We start from the raw sequence: 27,860 nt of genomic DNA, 5'->3' as shown, positions 1-27,860 counted from the left end.
TGCGCATCGTTTTTGTGATGTACTCGCTCACTCGAGCGTAATGTATGCATGGGTGGGGTATAATGCATTGCTAATCGGGGGATGCAACTGCTTCCTTAGCGCCTCCAAAAATCAACATTAGGTCTCTGGCGCTTTAAAGAAAAAATCAACCCCAAAATTGTATTTTCATTTTTAACTTGCGTAAGAAAGAGTCATTTCTGGGCGCATTTGCCTACCGTTCGTCATGTAGCGTCACGTGGGCATCCCTCGGCACAACCACACACCAAGATGGCATAAGGCGTCGGATGGCTTTCCCGGTAGCTCCTCGAAAGGTCAGCCGGGCTCCTGAAGCGTGTCTGTCGGTTCGACCCATGCAGCACACGCTGGCGTGCTTTCCTATCGCGGCGGCCCACGCTGTTCAAACCAGCGCTCTCGGCTTTCCCGGCGCCGGCGGGCTGACGTGGGCCGCCGGTCGGGGGTCGATGACTGAGGAGCACCGCTGGCCGGAGCCAAGTCTCTGTCCCCGTGTTTGACACGCAGCGGATTAGGCAGGACAGCTGGGGTCGGGCGGTAGTCCTGATGCTCGGACGCGATTTGGCGCTGCAGCATGACGTGATCTTTGGTCTCTCGCTGGTGTAGTTTTACCACCTGAACCATGTACTTGATCTGAATCAGATACCCGGACGTTGTTGAAACTCAGCGTGCCACCACCCAGATGGATATTTCCTCGTTACCAGTACGCGCCTCAGGACAATGGAGTCAGAGGCACTCGCAGAACACCCAGGCGTGGCGCCTCCGTCCCAAAGCGTTCTTCCGCTGTTGCAGAGTGTCCTCTGGCCTTCTCCGGTACCTCTCCGTGTACCTTGTTCCGTGCAAACGTGCTCCCCCGTCGTGCTCCTCCCAGCGTGTTCCCCGCTGTTGTAGGGACCTCTCAGACCCCCCCCCCCCCCGTCCCGTGCAGACGTGCTCCCCGGTCGTCCTCCTCCCACACCGCAGGCACAGTCTGACCCCAGACGTGCCCAGGTCACCGGATGGGGGGGGGGGGGGAGTGAGAGTCGGTGACCTCTGTAGGGCCGACCCTCGGTAGCTGACGTCCAACTCAGGGCATGCTTGTCGCTTCATTCACCCTTGGACTATTGTGTAATTACATTGGTGGCGACATAAACTTACCGTGGATGGCAGCTTGTTTGAGAAGTTCGCCTCAGCGGGCTCACACTCCACCGCGGGCTAGCCAGGTTTGCTGTCAGATGACCGCCCACAGAGTCCTGTCTCTGCCCATCCCACCGCGATTATCGGAACCGCCAATTGTTTGAATTAATGGATGGCCTGTTAAACTGGCGATTGGAGACTAGAGTCTGGGGTGATAGTCATCTTCGGCTAGCGGTGCCGTCACTCCTGAATTAGCACATATCAGACATCTCTTACGAGGCCTTCCCCTTGTTGGGAATCGCGGGCCTTTTACGCGTATCTTGTTATGCTAATCGTTGGTGGATAATGGTCCCGGAAATTGGATGTCGGCATAACCGAAAAGCTAGCGTTGTCGAAGCGCATGGCGAGTGACAGAGTTGTCATCTCCCAATATTTTGAAGTTATCACTTTCGCGAACCGTGTCAGCACCGTCCTGTGTGGCGTTCAAAAATGCGTAACAAGATGTTGTATGCGGTAAGTTTGCGGTATCGCGATATGGATGTTAGAATACGCACATGTAATGAGGACAGGACAACGCACAAAATGAGGACAGATCACAATTCCTGGGATGTCATCCAACTCAGCAGCGTGTCATCCAACTCTGCAGCTGAGTGCGCAAGGTCTCAATGTGTTAATCTACGCTTCGTTACAAGAAACTGCACCGGCTGAGCTCCGTTCGTTCCCCAGGGCGCCTGTGACGCCCGGGCCGCCCTAGTGCAGGCCATCAGACGTCGTCAGTCGACCAACGCCAAACGTTGCTGCAGAACCGCTACACGAGACGGCATGCGACTGACAGACGCCATTCAGCGATAGACAGATGTCACACAGCAGGTGTCGCCCCGGCAGCCGCGGTCGGGCCGTATATACACCGCCCCGATAACGCACGCGCCGTCCAGCACCCGCCGCAGCGGCCCTGGAAGCCCGCCGCTGATGACTCGGGAGTCATTTGTGGGGAGTCGGGTGTCATTTGTGGGGAGTCGGGTGTCATTTGTGCGCGCGACGATTCGCGGACGATTAGTGCTGCCGGACGCGGCGGGTCGTCCGGCTCCAGGTCCGGGCTGGAAGGGTGTTCCGCTTCGGAACACGCCACTGGTTGATTAATTGCTCGTCTCACTCAAGGCGCTCCTCGTGCGGGTGGCGCTCACGTGCTATTAGCTGGACAATTTGTTACCGCCGCTGTTCTGCGGACCTGTCAACTGGTGCTTTTGTGGCAGTTCATATATCGTCCGCGGTGCTCAGTCCGCAGCCTGGCTGCCTCTTCACCGGCGGATGCTCAATCTATACCTGGCTGCTTCTTCACTGGCGGAAGTCCAATCTAGACCTGGCTGCTTTTTCAATGGCGGAAGTCCAATCTAGACCTGACTGCATCTTCACTGGCTGAAGCTCAGTCTAGACCTGCGCAGTGCTCAGTCCGCAAACTGGTTGCCTCTTAACTGGTGGAAGCTAAATTTTGACTTGTGCGGTGCTCAGTCTGCCAACTGGCTGCCTCTTTACTGACGGAAGCTCAATCTAAAACTGTCCCGATTAATCTGCCTGGTCACCCAGGTGCGGAAAATGCTCACAGTATGATGGCAAAGTCTCCTTGGACCTCGTGGACATGGAAGGGCGATGTAAACATGGGAGACGACGTTAGATAGATACCGGAGATTGGTGAGCCAAAAGCAGTCGCGCGTAAATAATGTAATAGTGTACAATCTGTCAGTCACATTTTACATCCCGGTATAGCAATGTATGATGTTGCTGAGTTATTCCCGACAAAACAGTGGAAATGTGTGCCGGCGCAGTTTGTAAAGGCGGGACACGTTTTCTTGACTTACAACGGGATATTGGTGAAAAAATGGCGAGCATTACTGAAAGAGCCTCATTTGTTTTCATAAAGCGGACAAACTATACCCAAGTGTACTATGTGCTTCTAGGCGATGGGAAAAGTAGCCGTGTTATTGCCCCGGTGGGCTTGACTAGGCTCCATCCATTAATCTTGAATGGCAATCAGCTCCTCACTAACAGTTCAAACTCCGGAAAATGCATTAAATTTGTGTAAAGCCACCGTACACGATCAATGTCATCCAATCACAAATTCATCGCCAGGATCGCACTGGGTACAACAGGCTGGCTTTCGAACCGGGTTGCGTACGCCTTGAAAAGTAAGATTTCGATGCTTGCGGCATCCCTGTGCAGCATATTGAAACTTGAGCATATTTGGAAAAGTTTTTCCTCGACAGGAATGAGTGCCTCTAGGGAACTGCGGCTTGTTGGCTGGCTGATACGCTGCCGTCCTGGGGTAATGTCACCTGATGAGGTTAAAGTGGTATTCCGTGTGGGCTTGTGTTCGTGTTTGAGAAGTACCGCCGCTGGGATGTGGGAACACATTCATCACGCAAGGCTAATTAGCCAGAAACCCGTTAGGCCGTTATCACGCCCGGGACAACAATATTCGCGCTGTGTGGGCGGCTTGCGTGACGCTGCTTTGATTGCCAGGCGTACGGGTGTCAGCAATTCGTAGTTATTGCCACAGGTGAAACTTGTGTTGTTATTCATGCATTTCTTCCCGCCCTTCCTGACTGCCACGATGGGACATAACCAGCTGTGTAATGTAAGGGCTTGCGAGAAAAATACTCAGAACATGTTGCGCCAGTGACTTTAAGACGCTCTTTCCCTTTGCATAGGTTAAGGAGAGAACTAACTGGCGGTGTTGCATCTGGCTGTGTAAAAGAGTTAGCAGCTGCCAGTCTCGTATATCCGGCACGAAATCAGCCTCACCGAAAAACAACTACGTTCACCGGAAAAAAATGCTGGCATTCTTCTCTGATCTCAACGCTTGATCTGGCCCCCGCTCGAGGCCCGCCAGGTCCCGCGACCTAACGCCTCCGGGCGCGGCGCCGCTCTGTCGCCGGGGTACATTCCAGCTGGCTCCCCTCCCCGCCGGCCCTGCGGCGTCAGCGGCGGCGCGTCCAATGAACGGACGCCGCCGCGCTGCCGGCTCGTAATCGTGTTTATTTGAACTGGCTACTGAACGCGAACTATGCGACGCGTCAATAAATAGCGGTGTGATGCGGCGCCCGAGGTGTTTCGTCGCTACGCCGAGGGGTCGTTCGTGTGACCCCTGTTGACCTGTGGTAACCGGGTGACTGCCGTTTCTCCTGGCAGTGGTCCAGTTGTCGCTCTAATATTGCGGTGAACCGGACCGAAACCACTGCAAACTGCATCAGACCCCCGACTGGCGTGAGTTTTTCTCACCTGCCGTTAGGTTCAGGCCGCCCTGCCTGCCATGGCGATAACCTCGGACATATTATAATAATGTTATTGATGCAATACCGAGAGATCGAATTCAGTACATTCAGAGAATCGAATTCAATACCGATTCGAGACGATCCGGGGTATGTGTCTGCAGTTCACGTCATTCCAAATCCCAGTGAACAGTCAAGGTCATAAGGAATGGTCTACTTCTGTCATATGTTCCAAGAAGCTAGGAGAACGACCCTGGCACAGCGAGCAAATGCTGATTGACTCGGCGGTCTTCGGTTCGCCAATGATCTCAAGTTCGGCAGGCGCCGATGGAACTCACAGCAGGTTAATTATTGTGATAGAAGCCCGTTCAAGGGGCCGCCTGCCGGCTCGCCTATACATTGGGCTGTCTGGTCTGAAAATATGTCCAGCTCCATTGGCGAAACCAGTCATGCGCACATATTTTGTGTGTTCTAGTTCAGTGTTCCTGAGAGCTGGTGTGGACGTTAGCATTGTTATGGGCGTGGTGTTGGCAGCATCGGTTTGAGATCCTGATGTGTCACTCAATGGGAGATTTTCAAGAGCAGATGTGCCTCTATCCATTTTCGCCTAATGCAATGATTAAGGCATACTTCGCGAATGCCCATGTAGGTGCTTCATTGCATATGTCGTTCCAGGCATGACAAAAAATAATATTATGCATGCAGCCTGGTGTTGTTTCGCGACTGATCCCGTGCTTTCTTTTGGTCGATCAGCTTTACGCTGCCTTTTTATGTGCAGCATTGACTTAAGCATGGAATTTGTATTTGGGGAGAAATGGAAGAGCCATGCTACAATGGCTCTTGTAAGCATAATGATTGCAGTTGGCTTTAGCTTTATGCGCCGTGACTCGAGGCGACCGTTAAATGGTCAATAGTCCCACAGTTCTATGTTTACTGTGCTCGGCAGGCTGTTCTATGTTTACTGTGGTCGGCAAGCTGCTCTATGTTTAGTGTAATCGGCAAGCCGCTCTATTTTTAGTGTGGTCGGCAAGCTGCTCTTTATTTGCTGTGATCGGCAAGCTGCTCTAGGCGATATAGCTTCTGCTCGTTTTGGCAAAGTTCGAGTTGCATACAGCTGTTTTGGCTGTCGTGCTCCTGTTCGCACGCGAGCGATCGGTGTTCCGAGCTGGAGCCGAGGGTTTCACCCGGTCAGAGTCACAGACAGAGATTGCCGTGGGAAGCCACGCAGCGAGAGCCCCTGCACTCTACCGGCTAACAGTGGCGGGCTCTGAGGGAGGTGGGTGGGGTGGTCTTGTGGAGGGCTGAAGGTCTAGGATACAGGGCTTTTGTCCAAGTGCGGACGTGGATTTGTGGCCATCTATCACCTCGCGGAATGTTTAAGAGATAAGTGTCAGATGGCGACATTCGAGAGACTGGCAAAGCGAGGAGTGGGTTTATCCGTGGTACATTGTGATGGATGCGCGCTTTGCACACGATTTATACGCTTCACTCGTTTCATCCATCAAGAAGACGAATGAATCGCCTTAAGCGACCAAGTAGATGTCATATGTTACATGTCTGACAAGCCACCGTTTGTTTTATCGTCACTTAGACATTGCATATCATGGCTCACTGTATCAAGCCTTTCCGAAATAGCATGATATATAAATGCCACCAGATGCGTGGGAAACGTAATACACTTGCTAACCAGCAAACTGCAATCCCGAGCCTAAAGAGATGTGTCGCGGTCTAAAAGTTTGGGAAGTGAAAAGTAAAGAGAACAATGTCGAGTGTTTAAAGTCGTTCATGAAATGCCACCAGAATGCAGGTGCTGAAGTAGATGGCATGTGTTTTCCAATTTGGGCGATATAGAAATGACGATGCGAGGATAAAGTATGGCAGATCGGGGGTCGACAGGTTCCCTAATTGCGCTTACGTTGAGTAAAACCTATCCAGGTCGACTGACCGCCAACGTCATGCATTCTTAGAAACAGTCGTCCGGTCCCATTTCCGATGTAAGATGACTGAAAGGCATCGGATCACATCGCTCTGTCTGGGGTTAAACATTGCGATGGAGCCTTATGACCGTCGCATTTTGCAAACAGCCTACATTGCTGTCTCAACGCTGTTAGGTTTGGTGCGTTCCAATGCTTGGTGCATGTCTGCCGTAGCTCCGGCTTTTTATGGCGCACCTTTTGTTCACTTCAGCTTGCTGGCGTCTCATCCCCCGCTTTTACGTGTAAGGCGCCTCTCTGTTTATGTCCCGCCACCATTGAAAAGAAGCTGCATTACATCCTTAGCCTTATTTCTCCTGCACTTTCACCGACCCACCAGTAACCTCTTAACGCCTCAAACCGATACAGTAGTCGGCACGTGCCACAGTCGCCGGCGCGAGAGAACGGCCCAGTGGGCGGATAGCGTCGGCTGGTCCTCATCTGGCGGCACGCGCACACTCAGCTGATTCCTGTCACCAGGTCAAGGCCAACGTTTCTGACACCCATCACTCGAATTCCTCCCGCCGCGTCGATTTTTCTCGCGGTTGTGCCCTACCGCCCCAGCCCCCCACCCCACTCGTCGGCCGCCGGGCGCCGGACGCCACCCGCCGCTCAGCCTCGCGGCCGGTATGTTTCGCCCTTTGGCCGCCAGGCGCCGTCCGGTCGGGGAATTTCAGGCCTGATCGGGCCCTGCTCCAGCAGACCCGCCGCAGCCAGTCGATGTTCGACAGCGGGTGGGGCAGGGGCAAGGTGGGGCCGCTGATCTGTGGTGTCCGCAGCGGACGGGGCCATCGTGTCAACATGAGCGCTCTGCGGATGACGATATTCCGGGCTCTCCTGGTCTCTGCTGTACTGATCTTTCGCTGGGACAGTGTTGCAGGTATGTGCAAAGTTGCTTCCCTTGACCTGGCGGATGTGAATGATTGAATGGCAGGGAGAGTGTCATGTAAAGGCTTTTGAACCCAAGTGCATATGAGCTGTGTGGAAGGATGTTGGGGCTACGAAGGCACAGTTATGCTGCTGGATGATAACCGCTAACATGTGTCGAGGTGTCCGATAGTTGAAATTTGAGTGCCGTTCCAACCCTCATGCTATCCGAAGGGAACGAATTCAACCTCTCAAGCCACACCCTGATCTTTTCATGCTAGATAGCGGCATTTCCTGCAATAGCTCCGGTGTAGGTCATCCGAGCTTTACCTGTTCAACGACCGTGACGAAAAAATGAAGAATTCGCTGGTTGAATCAGAACGCGGTGTGCTTCTGCTTGGTATACCATAGTATGTCATTGTGAGATAAGCGTTTAATGGACAACATTGGGACAAAAGTTGAGGTATTTTATCTCACTTTGGTGACTTAGCAAATAGCATGTTTCCCAAAATATAGAAATTTGAACTTAGATTGCCGTGTCCTATAATACACATGGTCACATCCACGCTATTATTAGGGTCTGAAGCATTGTTTTCCGTTTTTTTTCTTTTTAGTTCCTTTTGCCCTTAAGATGGATTGAGTTAGGATTTCCTGCCGAGTTAAACATCATACCTAAAGAAACATCGGCTTTGTGTACATTGTAACCTATTATTGTCAGGACTTAACATGCCACTCATAGGTCTCATTGAGCGTCCTTCCACACGGCGTAATCGTATTTGGGCAGCACGACTCAGATCTCAGAATTGGACTCACGGTATCTCGCGCGTGTCTGACCACTCAATGTCGGGGAAAACATTGGCCCTGTGTTTGGCTATCGTTGTAGATGACAGGCAGATTGTCGGTTCAGTGTAATGGCATTGCATGTGACAATATGATCTTTCAGGGAGCGCCTTCCTGACAGCGCTGTCTGGACGCTTATCTTTCTTGAGGGAGACGTGACTTGGCTACATTACAACCCCCCCCCCCCCCCCTGAGGCCCTCGAATATCCCTTTTGGGGGAGTTCAGGTGGAGATGCCTGGTCTAAAACGACCTAGTTAATTCCTTTAATCAGTTGGGATATCTTTGATATGGAGAAAGCCTGCGATATGGCGTGGCGATGTGGCATACTACGGATGCTTGTTTATTGCACTGTGTGTGGAGCTATGGGCACATTCTTGGCAACCGTTGTAGCCCATCGGTTTTTCAGAGTTTGTGCCGACTCACATTTTTGACAGGTCTCCGCAGTGCAATGGCGTGCCCCAGGGAAACGTCTTGAGCGTAGCTCTGTTTGCCGTAATGATAAATAGCATCAGAGACTCTTTCCCACTGTCGGCTGAACGTTCGCCCTTCGTCCAAGATGTCGCCAGCTAGTTCTCTTCGTCAAGCACTGCGCCCTTTGATCTCGCTTGAATTGTTCCTAAACTTGATCTCGCTAAATTGTGCCTTGATCTCGCTAAATTGTGCCTTGAATTTATCGTTTTTATCGTCAGGCTTATTTTAACGCGAACAAGGATTTTAAAGCGTGTAAAACATGGGATCTTAAGTTGCTTACGCCAGTGGGGATAAAATCCAACCGCTTAAATCGAATTGACTCAAGCGGCGTACCTAGTAGGTGCCAGCAGGTACCTCCTGGGAACGCCAGGAATAAAGAGAGGTGTGAGGAGGCACCTCCTCACTTCACATCCATACGTGTCAACATGAAGCTTGTTACCGTTCACCATCGTTTCCCCAAAATGGCCATGCGCTAGCTTTGCTATACTTAGCGAAACTCAATCTTGCGTGACGACTTTGCCTTGTGGTATCGATCTTGCGTGACGACTTTGCTCATTCCAAGTTCCTATTGCACTATTCAGATGCTGGCTGGAAGTGAAGGGATACCTACATTTGGGTGCATGACCAAACATGGTGTGTATAATGTAGTCTGCGCTTATGGAGTCTATAGCACGGGGGGGGGGGTTGGGCTGCGGGATGCTTGTAGCCACTGTCCTGAGAGGCCTTACGATTTAGTTTATATTACCTCCGTGTTGCAGTGAATTTTGACAGGAATGGTGTACGCTAGTTGTTAAGTCAAAGTAGCTAACAGCTACTGGGAAGTGGTACAAGTTAGGCGATGAGCAGGAAAACATTGAATTATGATTGTACTTAATGTAAGAATTGAAGGCCTTCAGCTCATGGTTTTTCAGCATGATGAGTTGAAATTTCTTACGGTGGCTAAAACATTTCAATACTGCTTCAATTCATCATTGGGTAAACGACGCTGTAATGCTGACCTACGATTGTACTACTGGTAGTCAGTATTTTAAGCTGAACTCACTACAACGTCGTTTAACCAGTTCCTCCTTTTTTATTGAAGGTCATTAACTCAGCACAAGAACTTTCAACTCATACTGCCGAAGTATGAAAGTTTGTATCCTTGGTCACAGCGTAATCCGACTGTATACTCTGTTTTGTATTTGTCTCCGGATGTGTACGAAAGGAAATGCAGGGAACACTTTTTATTTATCATTTGACTGGCGGGCGCTATTTCCATCTCAATCCGCATGGCCAGTTTTTCGCAAATATTTGCGATGGATGTCAGTTCAGTTGCAGAGCAATCTTGGAAGTGGATGGCTGGAAATGAAAGGAGACTTCGTCTACGATGAGAATTCCTGTTTGTCATTCCCAGACGTCGGTTTTTTAAATGTGTGTAGCGCCCAAAAAAGGCGATGTCCTAGCACTGCACGTAACTCAGAGTCAGAATAGGCCATGAGCGACCCATATGGAAATAGTGTCTTAAGTGTATCCGATAAGTATCCCATAAAATCACCACCTCGTCCATAAAGCCTCCACATCTCGAGGGAAGAGCCCAATACGACCCGGTCTCCTGTCTCTCCTGCCTAAGTTGCGAACGCCTTCTGAGTGTCCACGTCCAGATCATCTCACCGGCTGGCGAAGTCGTCACAAGCGTAACAATCCGGCACTGCAGTGATTACTGACGCCTCCAGCGATGGTTGAGTACCGTTCCGAGAGCGAACGTTAAGCGCCGATCCGTGCGGCGGGTAAGCACCATTTTGTCCAGCGGTTAACGCCGTCCTGGAGCGGCACTTCAGCGCTCCGGCTCAGGGCAGTGGAGCTGTGGCGCCTGGCGAGGCACCACCAGATCGACTGCCCTGCGAATCGGCGGGGTATCCTGGCACGTCCCAGTGCCAGGAAGGGGGCTGGACCGCCGGCCACGAGCTGGTGAGGTGCCGTGCATGTATCTCACTGCCAGTTGTTTACGGGGCAGTGAACAGCTGATAGACTGTCACTGGCCAGCCTCCGACATACAGTGAACTGTTGGCGCTGGGACTTCGGCGTATCATCCTGGGCCGCGCCTGTGTGTTCCTGTCGGCGCGTTTATTGGTAGAGTGCTCGCTGTTTGACTGGGGCGCGGCGCCGGAGGATCAAAGCCGCCCTTTGGTGCATGCTGGCCTGTTGCTGTGCTGATTCAACTGCGGAGCATGGATGCGGCAAACGATGACAGACTAAACCATGTGCACGATTGCTGGAACCCACGTCCGTCTAACGTACTACAGGCTTTCAAAGGCTATATTTAAACATGTGTGGACCGTTCCGCATGCTTTGTTCTACGGAGTTAGTTTTTTGGTATCTCGGATCTCAGAATGTTACGTTTCATTCAATTGCGGATGAAACTTTTTTTCCTTTCGGAGAAACGTCTTACTCCCTTATGCTCGTCTTGGGTTTAAATATTTTGACATTTAAGATTAGCAGCAATCGCCAAAATATTTCCAAATACCGCTCAGACCAGCAAAATCCTGTACGTTTTGCTCAATTTGTACGTTCCGCTCACCTTTTGTCTTTATGTGAACTCGCCTGAGAATCCAGCTGTAACCAATGCAATTTTAAATACAGTGGAATGAGCGAAAGCGTGAAAACAACACAAACGCGAACAGGCATGAGCACTTCAATGCAACAGATATTACAAGCAATGAATGGCGCTCACACCCTAAATTCTTGAGCGCTATCGCGGCTTAGCGGAGCTGAGTCGGGTATGCGTACTCGATCGAAGTGTATTTCAGGCGGCGCTAGTGTGTACCTTTCTGACGTCAGTTGTCTGTCGGGTATATTCGTGGCCGCCACGTGCGTCACTGGTTGGAGAGCCTCAGCCGCCTAGGCGAGCCGGAGATGTTTGATAATCAAACCGATTTCGAGGAAGGCACGTCCCATCCCCAGCCGCACCCAGCCTCGAAACCGATGTGCCAGATGGGCGTTGATCGGCATTGGACTTCGAAATGTGACGTAAAAGTATCGGCGCAGCTGGCTGTTCGCCACCGGACTTATCAAAAGGCTTGTATGGATGCAAAGCTAACTCGGATATTTTTCATACCGACGATACCGAAGCGCCCTCAGAGACCAAGTTCTGGGACAACTGAAGAAAGTCTCATCAGACGCACCAGCAAAGTTTTTAACAGCCAGCTCAAAGCTTGCGTAGACTGAACGCAGGCAGCAGCCTCCCCATGGCGTTTGGGATGAAGAGCCGAGGCTTTGGCCCCGATGCAGGAATAAATTTCTCGCTGACGCTCTAGCCCGGGGCTCACTCGCCCGCTATGTTAATCACTGCATGTTTTGAAGCAGGCTGGTGTCGATTCGTGGCATCTTATGGCCAACAGATCTCTTTTCTCGTTCGTCTTTATGCGTTCCGTGTTTATTGGGACGTTCGTATGCATTATGAGCTGGAAATTACATGTTGGCGCACTTGTGGTATCGATTATGCTTTCTTGAACGAATTAAAGCACTACCGTGTTCAATATTTGGTGTAGAATGTCGATATGTATTATCATAACTATGCGAAACCAAAATGACTGCTCATATTCCTTAATGGCGTCTCTAATCAAGATGATTGTTTAAGTTAAAACAGTTTATTTTTCCTTTTATTATTCTGACCTTAGTTTTTGATATGGCATGTTCATCACCGAAAAAGGCGATGAGGTGGGTGCGGAATGCATGCAATTTAATACGTGGATTTAAACATCACCTCAATACGCATGATTAACGGTCTACGGATTCAAAGGCGGGGCGTCCTCACATACCATCTGAGATTAAACCCGTTCGATTTCTTGGTTCTGTAGAGAAATAACGCGGCTGACCTCAGCGTCCGCGATAAGGCACTGTTTCTTATGTTAACGAGCACTCAGAAAAGCGTAAGAGGAGTTAGATGTAAAGCAGCAGAGGGGGACAGAGGCTGGGATAAGGTACGGGAGAAAAACACCGATTAACTGAAACTGAAGTTAACACTGCTGGCATGTATGGTTCCTGTTGTGGTCTGAGTCAGGCTTGATCCCAACTCGAGTATGAACATGTGTCTTTTTACGTAACCTAACGTAACGGTTTTTACGGACGTGCAATGCAGCGAGAGCGATAAAACGTATGTGCGGGTATCTCCGTGCGAAGTGAGGCGTGTTGGATGGAGTGAACAGGCTCGTTTCAGATTGTTTTGGTTTCTTCCGGCCGGGTTATCTTAGGCTGCCTTTATTTAGATTATGAAAAGCTTTCTTTGGATTTAGCATTTGCGACTATAATTTTATCAAGGCTGTCAGTATACGGTCACAATCCCGTTAGATACTAAGAGGGCGAGGCTCAAGACTTTGGGACTCAAACTCTGACTCATTCTCCAATGACTTGGATGAGAACTTGTGCCAAGTTTTGGAGTCGGACTCCGATTTACAGGCCCTGAAAATAATCTGACTCAGACACGTATGCTGCTAGGATGGACTCGTCGTTGGCGCCTTATAACGTACTCAGCTGCTGAGGCTATATGCTTTTGCCTACCTCTCACACTGGCAGCAAGGGCGAGCACCACGGGAATTGGAACCGTCCATGCATCTGCCGTGCTGAACATCTCGTCCGATTTTGGTGGGCGGGCATCCAAGTCTTGACTTTTCCAACTGTTAATAAACTTTATATCTGATGTTTGAGCGCTATGAAACGCCACCTTTTCGCGACCGTGCACTTCTGTTTTTTCTATAGCGTATCTTCGATAAGCAAGCATTGTAGTGCATTGCATTGCAGCAAACGAGCAGCCTCCGCCAATTCTGCGGTTTTTCATACGCCATCGCGATAGGTGGTGTGTCCGTCACATTCTGCTGCGCCGCGTTCTCTAGATTGGCCTGCCGCCACCGCGGTCGGTCCCAGGCGGCTCTCGCGGCGGCAGCAGCCCATCTCGTCGGTCCCGTCGCGTGTTCGCCGTGTCCGCGGACAGGCGGACAGGCGGACAGGCGGACAGGCGGGCAGGCGGACAGGCGGACAGGCGGGCAGGCGGGCAGGCAGGCAGACGGGCAGGCTCGGTTGGTGGCCGGGTCAGCGCTGTCGGCTCTCGTGACCGTGCCGTGACGCCACGCGCGGCCGTGTTGTGTCACGCTGCGGGACCGGCTCGGGCGTCGTCACAAAAACCCCTCTCACCTGGCGCCGGACACTGGGGGTGCCACCGGAGCGGCGGGCAGCGGCGCGCGGCGGAGATGTGCTGACGGGATTAGCCGCGGGTCACGGTCCGTGGGGTGGCGGCTACAATCCTCTCTCTCCTTCGTAGTCTCCCTGCCGTGAACCATGAGTCGCTTACAAGGCGCGGAGATGAGTGAATTGTGGGACGCTTGGACAGAACGACATGAGAATACCCTGCCTTGCATTGATGTCACGAATTAAAATACGTGTTTATAAATTTGTATGAGATGGTAGTATCTCGGTGCATACTGTTTCAATGCCCTGTAAGCACATACAAATTTCCGTGAAATCTTTGATTCAGGACTTTTAAAAGAGATTCGAAGCATTATTTTTGGACCTTTACCTGTGTGTTTTTCAGCCTTAGTAAGTGAGCGGGTGTGGCTCTACAGAACTTACATGCGTGTCGACACGGACTTAGTTTCCAGCTGTGCCGTCGCAGGCAGTACTTTGTTGTCTTCGTTGTCTTGTCTTTTGTTTCTACAAAATGTACCTGTTTGAATGTGCTGGGACTTGTGCGTGTCCCACACCCACCCCTGCTGCGGGCAGCTGAGGTGCGCGCGTCCCACACCCACCCCTGCCGCGGGCAGCTGAGGTGCGCGCGTCCCACACCCATCCCTGCTGCGGGCAGCTGAGGTGCGCGCGTCCCACACCCACCCCTGGTGCGGGCAGCTGAGGTGCGCGCGTCCCACACCCACCCCTGGTGCGGGCAGCTGAGGTGCGCGCGTCCCACACCCACCCCTGCTGCGGGCAGCTGAGGTGCGCGCGTCCCACACCCATCCCTGGTGCGGCCGGCTGAGGTGCGCAGCTCTGCGGGCGTAGGGTGGGACCTCACTGTTTCACACGCTCTCTCTTGTGCCCGCAGCCGAGGTGCCCAACTGCCCCGGGGTGGTGTGTGAGCCCGGCGTGAGCACGTGCCCCGCTGACTCCGTCCTGAAGACCGCGCCGGCTGAGAACCCCGACTGCTGCCCGCCGGTGGGCACGTGCCTCTGCGACCTCGAGTCGTGCGCGGTCGCGCCCAGCTGCCCCGAGGGCCAGGAGGCCACGCAGGTCACCAAGGGTCAGCTGCGGCCGGGCCTCTGCTGCAGCCAGTGGGAGTGCAAGCCAACAGGTGTGAGCGCCGGTGTTCGGCAGTCCTGAGCCCCCGCACGCCTGGTGCCCGTGCTGGAGTCGGGAAGTTGTGTGCTGGCAGCTTACGGCAACTCTTACGCGCTCGTTTTCCGTGTTTTGCTCTGTGTTTGGCTTTGTTTGCATGATGCGCTTGAACTATAAAACTTGTTGCAAATCTGAACAGAGTTTTATGCGGGTCTTGAACGCATGCATACACTGCGTGAGCTGGCTTGTTCCTGTGCCGCAGCCAGATGAAGGAAGATCAAGGAAGCACTTTGAAAGATTACGGTAATAATAATTCCGGCACGTGTTAGCCTCTGCTTGCCCTCTGCGTTCTGCTTTGTTTGTATCCCCTCGTCATGGTGATGCTTGGTTGTGAGCGACTTCCTGGCTTTTCCGTGGTTTGTGTGTAATTTTTCGCTTTGTCTCCGCATACGTGGGCGATGGTGGCCTTGCACGGCACTCTGCCTTCGTCGTCGCACGCCAGCAGCGCCCGGTCCCAGCACATCGCTGCCCCTTAGCACCCCATCTGCGCTCTTCTCCGCGGCGTGGAGGCGCTCGCATCGACTATAAATGAATCGCGTTACTAGAGATGACGTAACTTTAAGTCACTCGCTGTGGCCGTCAAAACAAGTCGCTATGCGGCTCTCGTCGTCACCCACATGCAAGGCGAGGCTTTGAGATCCTCTAGCACGTGGTGGCGTTCGTGTTGCAGGCTAGATAACAGGCGTGAGACCTGAGGGAGGAACACGTCTGTCGATTGACCGAGGACTTAATGCTGAGATAGTAGTAGAACGTGCCTTAACCTGGTACTAGATTCTGCCTTTCAGCACATTTTCTTAGGCGCCATGGGGAAAGACCGATAACTCTTTCTCAGAAAGGGGAGAGGGAATGCATGCCGATGGGTTTCGCTATGTGCGGAGGACACGTCCAATATACATATTTGTGCTCGAGACTAATGGCATTCCACATGGGACGGAACGTTTGGATGTTGTTTATTTTTCTGCCAGATGTGTACCTTCTGCTTCTGCCTGAGCCACTCTGGCCTTTCTCGTTCCAGTTCACTCTGCACCAAGAATCCATACTGCCCATATCAACTGTTTGTAAATAAAGAGGACCGCGACGCACGTCGTGGGCACCCCTTTTATGGAGCGTCAGCGGTGTTTGTAGATAGGGAGGACTGCGACGCACGTCGTGGGCACCCCCTTTTATGGAGCGTCAGCGGCTGCAGAGGCCTTCTCGACGCCCAGAGGCCATGGGGCAACCGGAGTTAACCCTGGCCTCTCACGTCAGAGCCAAAGGCGCTAACTTCTCGGCTATTACGCCCCTGCCGCGTTCACCTCTGTCCCGCTAAACCCGACGGTGTCTGATGACCGGCACGGTATCAGTGACGTCACGCGTGCGCCTGTGGGTCCGGTGACGTCACGTGCGTTGCTGTGTGTCCAGCAGCTCCTCAGACCAACCTGAGCTGCAGCCACGACGGGCGCGAGTACGGGCCAGGCGAGCGCTGGCAGCCCGCCCGCTGCAAAAGCTGCCAGTGCAAGGACGGCCTGGCGTTCTGCCACCCGTTCGAGTGCCCGGCGCCGGCCGACTGCGACAAGGTCACGCAGGACGTCCGCCAGTGCTGCCCGCAGTGCATTGGTGAGTGCCGCGCATGCACTGGTGAGTGTCGCGCATGCACTGGTGAGTTTCGGGTGTGCAAGGGGAGTGTCGGACGTGTAGGGGTTAGTGTCGGGTGTGCAGGGGAGTGTCGGGCATGCAGGCATGAGTGCCTGACGTACATGGGTTGGTATCGGGCGCACAGAGATTAGTGTAGGGCGTGGAGGGGTTAGTGTCGGACGTATAGGGGTGTCTGGCGTGCAGGGGTGAAGTGTCGCACCCGTGATGTGGATGCCGACGGCCCGTCGCTCAACAATTAATGACTGGATGGTGGTTGAAAACTAAGCAGTGACTAGACGGCAGGTCAGGGTGGCCCAATACCGGTGTGCCAACAGTGTGTTGGTGTTGCAACAGCAACGCTAACAGTTGGGGATTATTTCACGCGAAGAGTGTTGTCTGACACGGCGTGAAGTTTATACCCATCATTACGTTGCTTGCTATATTGTCGCGATGGCTAAAAGTGCATGTTGTTATTCAGCGGTTAATTCATAACCATCTGAAAGCCGGCGTAGTCGACTGCAGAAGTTCACTGCCGCGTCCATAGCCGATGAACATAAACATTTTGCATTTTAAACAGCTACGCTTGCATCGTGCAGACTAATAAACCAGTGTCATTCCTCGTCACGCCAGCTCGGCAGTACGCGACCGTAGCAATGCCGCCTCTGCGGCTCTCTCCCTGTTACAACATACGTGACGGCTGCATGTATGCGTGCCAGGCCGGGCCGGCTCGTGCGGTGTGTGTGTGTGTGTGTGTGTGTGTGTGTGTGTGTGTGTGTGTGTGTGTGTGTTGTGTGTGTGTGTGTGTGTGTGTGTGTGTGTGTGTGTGTGTGTGTGTCCGTATGTCTGTGTGTCTGTGTGTCTGTGTGTGTTCTGCGATTCCGTGGAAGTCATTCCGTGGAAGTCAGTGCTCCTGGGCATGGTTGTATCGGGCAGCACGTCCACATTCCACTGCGGGGGTCGATGCCACCATAGTCTGAATATGGCGAGCCCACGATGTGAATAGTGGGCGAGGAGAACCTGCAGGCGTCTCAACCCGGCAGACAGCTGGTGGAATCACTGCTAAACGATGGAGGAATGGCTGCCAGGGTTTGTTTGAATGGTTGCTGGGTGTCGTATACATGCGTTTTTTTTTTGGTAGAGAAACGAGTAGGAGTGTGTTGTGTCATGTTGTGTGTCTTCTGCGAAAGCGCTGCCTTCTGTCGCTGAACGCCTAGGCAATCCTGCCGACATCTTCGGGAAAAATTACATCACAATACATCATGCATGGCCGGAGCCGGAGTCTGAATTGGCTTGTTCTGTCATGTTTTTAGTGGTATCCACCCTGAAATGCTTGTCTGCTGTGGTGCATGTTTTACAACATGTCTCATCATCCATGGTCTGCGCTGTCAAGTTTGCTGGATTGTACGATGAGATGTGCCCAAGAATGTGGCTGAGGTTGACGCCATTTGTGTACTTCTGAACGATTCTAGCAAACGGTGAACGGTGACACGGTGAACGGTGAACGGTGAAAAAGCGGCGGGGCGCTATTTTTACCTGGTAATCTGGGCACCAAACTGGTCACGGTCCAGATAGGTGTGCAAACAAAAAAATCAAAGCCGCGAATTTTATCTGCAGGAGCTCTCTTGGGATATTTCGAGGCGTCTTTTTAGTCACGTGCAGGGCATCTCTGGCGTGCATAGGTCGCCTTTGACGCCCTCTTTACCTGCACTTTGTGCAGTGATGCTGATTTTCGTGTGTGGCGGTGGCCGAGCCCTCCACCCCCCTCCTCGGGATCCGGACCTGCGCAATGTCGGTGACGCTGGACGTGCTGATGACCTCCTAATGACCCGCACCAACGCTGACTGTCGGACCGCCGCCGCCAGATGGCTGCGTATCGCAGTCAGGGGTGCGTCACAACAGCAGCGAGCAGTGGCTGGAGGACGACTGCACCACGTGCTCGTGCGTGGGACGCATGGCCCGCTGTCACGTGGAGATGTGCCACATCAGCTGCAGTCACCACCGCTCCGTGCCCGGCCGCTGCTGCCCTGTCTGCGATGGTGAGTGCTCTGGCTCTGAGGCTCTGTCCTCCGAGTCCGACGGCCGACGCGTGAGGACCGGAGCTTCCGTTTGGGTTGGTCGGCGCCTGCAGGTGCCGTCCGTCCTGCACGTCAGAGTCGTCCTCCCCCCCTCCCCCCCCGTAACGAGAGCGAAAGGTGGAATATTGAACCCGTGTCGTACGTATAAAGATCATGTGCACGAGAAGGAGTATCAGGCACTCGTGAAATTTTGCGTCAGGAAGGGCGTTGAATCGCCCGCTGTATCCCCTTCGAAACAAAAACGTCTGAATCGGATGGTCAACGCTGGCTGTCATCAGCATTTGCAACAGTCGTGAACACCAAAAGGTGATAACGACTGGCATTGAGAGTCTGACAGAGAGTTTGTGCAATGGTCAGACGCTTTCAAATGACACAGACTGTTGAGCGTGGTCCCTCTGTGTGGTCAAAGACCACATTTGCTGCCAGCAGCACGCCTTCTCCGCGCGCTGGCAGCGTCCGTCCCCGCTGCTCGGAGAGCGCCGCTGATGCCAGCGGGCGGCCGGCCGATAATGTCGGCAGGAACAATCGGATTAGTGCTCGGAGACGACGAGCATAATAAGTGCGCGCCTCCTGGTCCATCCGAGCGGTCGCTTAGGTAACACGCACACTGTTCGGGTACTCTACGCAGTGTCAGGTATGTCGTGTCTTATCTTATCATGACACCTATCGTGTTCACGGAAATAGTTCGTGTTGTTTTTTTTCCATCATCATCTCTGTGTTTACAGCCCTGACGCTCCTTTATCGAAGCTCCTTTGTATTATCTTTTGCACGCGACGAGCCGGGGACTCCCACGCCCCTCAGCCTCCCGCGCCTCCCGCAGCCTCCCACAGCCACCCGCGCCTCCCGCGGCCTCCCGCGGCCTCCCGCGCCTCCCGCAGCCTCTCACAGCCTCCCGCAGCCTCCCGCAGCCTCTCACAGCCTCTCGCGCCTCCCGCAGCCTCCCGCACCTCCCGCAGCCTCTCACAGCCTCCCGCAGCCTCCCGCGCCTCCCGCAGTCTGCCGCGCCTCCCGCAGCCTCCCGCGGCCTCCCGCGGCCTCCCGCGCTGGCTCGGCTTGCGGTCATCGCTCCTCGGACCGCGTCTCTTGTCTGCGCCGCGCGTCTCCGTGGCCCGTGGGAGGCGGGCTCCCCGGCGCGGGTGCCGGGGGACGAGGCAGCGCCACACAGATAATGAGGCCCGGACACCGCCGGCCTCGGGGGAGAAACAGCCGAGACCGCTGCCCTGCAGGCTTCCTCAGAAGCACGCGTGCAGCCCGACCGGCAGACGAACGTAGGATATTGGTGCTGATCAGGGATGCTTTTTGCCCTAGCTACTGCATTAATCCAGGCATTGAGCTGCACAAGAAAGCGCTGGTTTTAACTAAACATCAATTTTCGCTTCCCTCAAAGAAGTAGATGAATGATCCTGCAAATCGCTTATGTGAGGGTTATTAATATGCATGTATTTTAAATAGTACCAAAGATGTGAAATTGAAGCTGGAGTGGTTTTGGTATTGCTTTCAGTGTGTTCCATCTGATGTTTGGTCTCGAGGACAGAAGTTTTGCTTTGTACTGGCCCCAAGAGATAAGCAAACGCGGGAAGGCCTTGGTCTGGTTGCACTGAGTTCACGCTCATGCGCTGGCCGTGACGTGCGATGTCAACTCTCAACACATCCCCGCGTGCTGCGCCGGGTTTGAAGCGAACCGGGACATCGCTGTTGCCGGCCGACTTTGCCTTCCTGCCGACTTTGCCCCCCCCCCTTCCGGAACAACGGTAACTGCTGCTTTGTCTCCCCCACTCCCGCGGTACCCCCACCCCCACTCCCCCACACTACGGTAACCGGAGGAGGCTGCACGATCGCCATCAGCTCAGGGGTGCAGTCGGTACGCTCGAAAAAGAGGCTTTATTGGGTACTTCATATGGAACACAGCTCACGCTTCGTTTTGCTTGGAAACGATAACGCAGGCGAACAAACCGGAGTCACGCGACGGAACAAGCAAAGTTCGGTCATCAGCCTTGCGCCGTGTTCAACCGGCGCGAGTTTGCCCGTGTCGCACCGAGTCTCGCCGAGTCTCGCCGAGAGCAGCCAGCGGGTCCTTGTGCCGGACCCTGCTCCCTGGCGCCGGTGGGGCACGCCCAGTGTGTCGGACACCGGCCCGGGCGGCGCCGTGTTCAACCGGCGCGAGTCTGCCCGTGTCGCACCGAGTCTCGCCGAGAGCAGCCAGCGGGTCCTTGTGACGGACCCTGCTCCCTGGCGCCGGCGGGGCACGCCCAGTGTGTCGGACACCGGCTCGGGCGGCGCCGTGTCGCCGCAGGACGTGTTTCTGCCGACGAGAGCAGATGGCTCGGGTTGCGTGCCATCAACAGACCCGGTCCGGTCACGTTCCAACGGAAACGGCGCTGGCGGCTGAGCGGAGGCAGCTGTCGCTGGGGCGGGGAAGGCGGATGATAGGTCACACCGCCGTGTTTGTTTTGTGTTCGTGGGTGTTTGTATTTAGAGTTGTTTTGGTTAAGAAATCGTAACACGGAAGTTGTTGCTCCGCCGAAGTTGTAGTCCGTGAGGCAATCAGCGAACACCATTTATGCTGGCTTATTTGCAATGCTGCGCCACAACTCAAAAACGTCATCGATTGGCTTTGTTGAGTTTATTTATTACTGTTCTCTCACGCTGTTGCCTTAAGAAGGCAGTGACGTTTGATATGTTGCTATTCGCAGTCTTTATCTGATCAACGCAGCACTAAAGCAATCACATCCAATGTCGTGACAGTGCGCTGTGGTGCTTCTGTTTGAGGCGTGCCTGGATGTTTTTAGTTTGATTACGAGGAAACTTGTTCTATCTAAAAAGACCATTCCAGGACTATGGCATTCCGGAGCGAGGTAACGGATGAGGAAGCGGTGCTGCCGTCTTGGGTTATCCTATTTTAATGGGATAACCAGACAGACTTGTATCCCCTCACAGGGACCGCACGTGGCGGGTGTGATGAGTGTCCACATGCTGTCAACCAGAGGGGTTGTGAGGACGAATCATGGCTGAAGGCCTCAGCATACTCCGGCTCCTGGCGACATGAACCGTTGCTAGGATACAGGATTAGGCGGCGATTGAGGAAAGGTATATTGGCCTTGCTGGTATATTTTGAGTGTGCCTGACACCATGCCCTGGCTCCCAGTGTGCGCCATGTGTCAGCATGGTCGTCCCCCCCCCTCCCCCTTGCCACGACGAACCTCCACGCGCATGTCTGAAATCTCACCTCCTTTTCGCAGAATGTGACGTCATGTGTCAGCACGGCTACCGCACCTCCCGGGACGGCGAGCCGCTGTGCGAGTGCCTGACCGCGGACGAGGTGGGCACGGCGCCCGCCGGCTGCCGCAGCATGGCCGCCTGCCGCAAGGCCTGCCCGCACGGCTTCAAGGTGGACGACAACGGCTGCGAGAGGTGAGCGCCGAGCGAGCTGGCTGAGCGGGGCGGGGCGAGCGCCAGGGCCTTCGAGGAAGCGAGAGGTGGCCTGTGGCGGCGAGGCCGGTCTGTTGGCTGTGGTGAGGAGTTTGCGGGCGTTGAGGTGCGAACCATTGATGAATTGATTTTCCCTAAATAACATAGGCGCGGCGCTTTGACAGCGGCTGCTGTTGAACAAGGAAGATCGGAGACGGAAAGAATGCCAATTTGACTTGTTGCATAGCTCTTTGCCGTCACGCAGGCCTCAACCTTCGTTTGACTTTAACAGTCCTTGTTTCCTTTTTCGGTGTTTTGGGATGAGTGTCCGCCCGGCTGAGGTATGAGTACTTTGGAGATTGTGTCAGGGCAGGGGGATGACGATGGAGGCAAATTGCTAGGGACAACAAAATGTAAGGGCGTGAGTAAGATGAGGGAGGTTTTGTTTTTTTAGCCCTATGATGAGGCGAGGTCGTGTTGCTTTCTCAGCCTCGTAACCAGCAATCTATGCAACATAAAAATCTTGCCTCACCCCTTCACCATAGGTGCAAATGCAAGAAGTGCCGCAAGTTGAAGGACTGCACCAAGAAGTGTCCGCACGGCTTCATGACCAACGACAGGGCGTGTGCCATCTGCAAGTGTCGCTCGGAGCCAGAGGACGGCCGGAGTGTCGCCTTGGCCGGCCACGAGGCGGCCGACATGGACTGCGTCACACTAGGTGGGTTCACGCACGCGCGTGCGTCCGTCGATGGAGGCCGGCCATTGTCCGGAATTGGCATCGCATCTGAATGCGTGCGTGAGGTGCGGAGAAAGGTCATGAAGCTGGATCAGCATGTCAATGGGGGTCGGGCACGTCAGCAAGCTGGATGTTTTTTGGAGCGGGGTCATGTTCGTTTAGTTCCTTTGATGCTTTCGTGAAGCTTATTTAACAGCCAAGGCTGGCAGATCGGCTGCGTTTGCGAGCTACGAAATACCACAGTGCCGTGTTGCGGTGCGACGTGTGAACTTCGCTCCCGAGATTTGTATTGTATTTTGTGTTTCGGCGTTAGCTCCAGGCTCTGTTGGATGTACTCGGAGCTTCTGATAAAACGAGAACAAAATTGTTATGTTTTATGACATTTTCGTTTGAGTACATTTGTGACATTTTCGTTCGTTTCGTTCGTTTCGTTTGTAACCGACATTGCGTTTGCCAAAATGTCGGTTTTTATTTTGCCTTGTTCGCTTGATCTCGCCGTTCAGGCACGACGTTTATGACTGATTTAGCTGGAACCTGACCGAACCCTCATCCTCAGACAGAACTCTCCCCGAGGCAGGAGGCAGGTGACCGAATTACTTACCTGCACCTGCGTGCTTAACATGTCGCCTGGTTAGCACCGGCCACCCCATCTCCCTGTGACGGCGTGACGATGGGCGACGGCACCCGGCGCGACTCAGCTCGTCGACGTCACGACGTGACGCGATCACCGCCTGGCGTCGCGCGCACCCCGTGACGGTGCTGTCCTCCGCAGACGGCGTGACGCACGAGGAGGGCGAGCAGTGGCACGACGGGTGTCGCCAGTGCTACTGCCACGGCGGCGAGGAGATGTGCGCCGTTATCTCGTGCCCCGTGCCCCGCTGCGACCAGCCAGAGATCGCCGACGGACAGTGCTGCCCCACCTGTCCTGGTACGGCCGCGCACACACGACCAGGCTGGTCTGTATGCGTGGGTGATGCTGCCGACCGATGAAGCCTATCGACTGTGTGAATAGCTTAAGTGCCTTTCTTAGATCGCCATGGCTAATGAACGTGATGTTAGTCCATTGCTTAAGATGTTTTTGAGTGCATAGTTTTAATATGTTCCATGTGATGACACGTTAACAGCTTTGGAAAAACTTCCTGAGATATCTAGACAAGCATCATGCCGTCACCTAGTGGCCGGTACCGGCCGGGTTCTGTACCTCGATCGGCTTGTTGCAGGCGGGACGGAGCACCCTGCCCAGCTGAACGGCACCGTATGCCAGTCGGTGAACGGCCAGACCTACGTGGAAGGGCAGACGTGGCAGCTCGACCCGTGCACGCGCTGTCTCTGCCATGCTGGCCGCGTGCTCTGCAGCGCGCCCCCTTGCCCTCCAGCCCCCTGCGCCGAACCGACCCGTCATCTAGAGGAATGCTGCGCAACCTGTGCTTCGACAGCCGGCCACCAGACGGCGCGCGGAGAGTGCACGGACGCGAGTGGCGTCGTCAGGGCGGAGGGTGACGCGTGGCGACAGGGGACGTGCACAAGCTGCGTGTGCCGCCAGGGCAAGGTCAGCTGCTTCCACGAGAAGTGTCCGCTGCTAGACTGCGTCCGGCCCGTACTGAAGAAGAGCCACTGCTGTCCTGTCTGCCTGGGTGAGCGACCGACGAGATGTGGCCGGGGTGTTGTGGCATTTGCTCTCCCGCTGTCATCTGCCCGCCGTGCCTCCCTCACTCACCGCTTCATCCCAAATCCTGGCAGTGCCTCGTCTCACCGGGGCATGCTGCGACCGTCGGCCATCTGCTACTAAACGGCCGCATCGTCCTTCAGGCCTCTACGACGTAATTTGACCATCACGCCTGCAGCCTCGGGGTAATTCAGCAGTTGTGTGCCAGCGCCGCGCTTCATATTTGTGTCAGGCATTATAGGCCATGCGTCTGAGATGTCAGCAGCTTTTGACGCTCGTGCCGTCCCCCCCCCCCCCCCCGCACAGAGCCTGCCCAGTCGTTCGACTGCGTGTACGAAAACCGGACGATGGCCTCCGGCCAGACCTGGGAGGTGGGCAAGTGCACGAGCTGCGTCTGTCAGCGCGGACAGACTGTGTGCACCCACAAGACCTGCACGGTCGTCTGTGACTCTCCCGTCATGGAGCCGGGCCAGTGCTGCCCCACCTGCAAAGGTGACTTCGCGTACGATATTCCGTCGTACTCTGCCAATGTCTTTTTGAAATTGGGAATACAACGCATCGAATTATTAGTCTTGCCCGTATGTTGTTGATTGCGTTGTCCTGTTTATGTTGACAAACGAGGGAAGTTACATATGGTTCTTCTCCGTAACTCATTCGGAGGTGCTCCTCAGGTCAGTGTGCACATCCATTGCTGGGATGGGCAGCGCGTAGAAAGCTGATGTTGACGTATTTAACATTCAGTCAATGAAATGGCATTATCAAGATATCAATGCTAAAATTACGCAGCAAGTTCAATTTAAAGTAAATTGCGGAGCAATTTCAATACAAGAATGCTTAAGTTGTTTGTAGGAGTAACAGGCTCCTACTCGTGGCACACTTTTTGTGAAAGTGTAAGCGAGAGCTGCATGTATTGTCGGATTGCGGGCGCTGTCTGTAAGATTAACTCCAACGTGCTAATGTCTATCGTTGGCCATGTGATGTCCCAATCTCAGAGGCCGTCTGTTTCACGTCCCCTGTTGTCTCCATCCGCAGAGGAGACGAGCGCCCAGCGTAACTTCCACCTGCTGAGCGGAGTCAGCAAGGCCACCCACCGCACGGTGGTGCGCACGCCCGAAGGTCCCACCCAGACCTCCCATCACGGCGTGGAGCGGGAGCCAGGTGGGCAGGCGGGTGGGGGGAGTACATACTGAGTTAACGGAGCGGTGCTCTGCGGTGCGCTGTGTCATGGCCGGCGCTCGAGTAAACAGGCTTCAGGGAGAGGAGGTTATGATGTGCCTAAGAATTATGCATTGCATTTATGTGATTTCTTACCTCCATTAGGCCCGTTTTCTCACTTCTGATCGGCTCATTAGCAATTTTGCTATTGTTAAGGGAACCATTATCGGTTTTAGCAATAATGTGATTGTCGTTGGGGCACCATTATTAGGTTAGCAGATAGGTTATTGCGAAGAGCATTAGTATACCACCATTGCGTACACCATCTCTCGAACTAGTAGTTCTGTTCATCAGCATATCAGCTACGTAGCCTGCGTGGTGAGCATGTCTGTCCACGTCCGTTGCAGGCGAGCAGCAGTCGTCCAGCTACATCGTGTTGTGTGTGGTCATCGGCTTCTTGCTGCTGCTGCTGCTGGCCGTGTTCGTCTTCTGGTGCGTGCGCCGCCAGCGCAGCGGCTACTCGCCCAAGCACATGATCGAGGAGAAGAAGCCGCTCAACGATCCGCAGATCATGCACTTCGTGCGCCTGGACGGCCGCGGCCTGCACTCGGACGCGCTGATCCTCGAGAAGAACGGCACTGTGGTCCGAGATGTGTAGCGGGGCGTGGCAGGCGAGATGGGAGGGCACACCGCCCGCCCGTCCGCCGCGCGCTGGTCCGTGCTGGCAGCTGCCATCGTTTTCATCGTCACTTGTACATACGCCATCTCACGTGATCGTCTGGACATTTCGTGCTGGGCGTGGCTTTCGGCGCCGCCGTCGACGGACGTTAGGTGAAGTTTTAGTTCATGCAACCGCCGTCGGGCGGTTGAGGTGTGCGAGCATTTGTCGGGCCTGAGAGCGTTGCATGGATGGTGTGCGAAATGTCTGAACATAATTGGCTAATAGCGTACTTTTATTTTGTCGCGATATTAGACAATTGACTGTGATATGTTGTGGTGTTTGCATTGGGCCCGACTGCTGCGGAGGATGGCGCAACGTACTATCGTTGGCTCGCCGTCTCCCGCGTCGGTTCGGTCCTCTTTAATTATTTGCGTTCTATCAGGACAGTTTCCAACAAAAGTTACAGATCGGATCGCGTCCTTTTGTGGTATTAGGTGATTTGACGTGTAAGGTTGTCGCATTTTCCTGTCACCGGATGCCGGTGAATCGATGGTTTTACCCTTGTTCATTTGCTTGTAGACGTGCCAATTATCTTCGCTTCCAATCTGTGTGCATATTCATACCACGAGCAAACGTTTACGTCACTATTAGTAAGTATACCAAGACACGTATTACCAGCTGTCTTGCGCTACGATATATTTATGAAATAAAATTATATTGACAACGATGTTTAATTAGAAGGCGCGATGTCACATTTGTATCTGCATGATTGTCGAAATTACTGCGTGCGTCATTTATCATATCAGCACCTCGCCACCCATTACGCGAACTTTGTGAATGGTTTGGCATTGGTGATAAATGGCCACATGACAACGTGGATGACAAAACAAATACCAAAGCAGATGGAGGAGCTGCAGCAAGAGCCATTCATTGTGTAGAAAATAAACTTTGTAATTTAGGTTTTAGCATTTCTTGAAAGCGCAAGAACATCGTAGATACTAGCAGTGTGTGTCTGAGAAGTCTTAGAAGTGCAAGACAACACCTGCTGCGGACCGACGGTCGTGGAAAAACGTGGCGTCGATGGGCTATTGTAGTAGAACGTCACAGGAACAAAACATGCGTTGGTCCGCTATAAGTGACTATATATCGTGGAAGTGGTTTCTAGACAAAGGAAAAAACAAAATTTTGTTGCTAAATTGCCACATTGAAGCATTTGGATGCTAGTGATAGCAAAGACGCTTCAGAAAAAACAGTTTTTCGAGTTTATGAAATGGAACGCCGCGGCGCGTATCTTTTATTGAACCAGCCGAAAAGTGAGCGACGGCTGTGGGCTATGCAGATGCTCATATGTTCGGTAGGTAGCTTTTTCCAACCATAGCAACGTCACCTCGCTTACGCCTCCACTCAAACAAACCGATGTTTGAGGCAAGAAGAGTGGATTAGGGGGGGGGGGGGGGTGGAGGCCAAAAGGGATAGTTGGCTCCAGATTTGTAAAAATGTAACACTTACCTTAACATGTTGCATTGAAAAAAACGACTTAACAGCTGTTCTAGTCCACCAACCCCAAACGATTCGCGATGCCACTGTTTTGTTGCAATGAAGCATGAAGTGAGCCAAGTTGATAACATTTGTTTTCTTATAT

At 53.6% G+C, this 27,860-nt stretch overlaps 1 protein-coding gene across 3 annotated transcripts in view; it reads left to right on the top strand.

The window, feature by feature from the left end:
* Positions 1-26,942, top strand: part of LOC119093084 (cysteine-rich motor neuron 1 protein) — a 69,266-nt gene extending 42,324 nt beyond the window's left edge. The window contains exons 1-11 of one of the 3 annotated variants that reach the window (XM_037215972.1): positions 7,117-7,247; positions 14,614-14,859; positions 16,305-16,499; positions 18,380-18,553; positions 21,832-22,003; positions 22,546-22,718; positions 23,509-23,664; positions 23,957-24,370; positions 24,709-24,894; positions 25,435-25,560; positions 25,965-26,942. In XM_037215972.1, coding sequence (XP_037071867.1) covers positions 7,169-7,247; positions 14,614-14,859; positions 16,305-16,499; positions 18,380-18,553; positions 21,832-22,003; positions 22,546-22,718; positions 23,509-23,664; positions 23,957-24,370; positions 24,709-24,894; positions 25,435-25,560; positions 25,965-26,215 — 2,172 coding nt within the window. In that variant the 5' untranslated portion in view covers positions 7,117-7,168 and the 3' untranslated portion in view covers positions 26,216-26,942. Of the gene's footprint in view, positions 1-7,116; positions 7,248-14,613; positions 14,860-16,304; positions 16,500-18,379; positions 18,554-21,831; positions 22,004-22,545; positions 22,719-23,508; positions 23,665-23,956; positions 24,371-24,708; positions 24,895-25,434; positions 25,561-25,964 lie in introns of those variants that run through there. The other 2 variants (XM_037215971.1, XM_037215970.1) reach the window with 2 other exon arrangements.
* Positions 26,943-27,860: the final 918 nt, after the last annotated feature.

Source organism: Pollicipes pollicipes, unplaced genomic scaffold, assembly GCF_011947565.3.
Source record: "Pollicipes pollicipes isolate AB1234 unplaced genomic scaffold, Ppol_2.1 Scaffold_4002;HRSCAF=4701_pilon_pilon_pilon, whole genome shotgun sequence".
Taxonomy (NCBI): domain Eukaryota; kingdom Metazoa; phylum Arthropoda; class Thecostraca; order Pollicipedomorpha; family Pollicipedidae; genus Pollicipes; species Pollicipes pollicipes.
The sequence above is the reverse complement of the archived record's forward strand: the minus strand, read 5'-3'. Positions and strand labels throughout refer to the sequence as shown.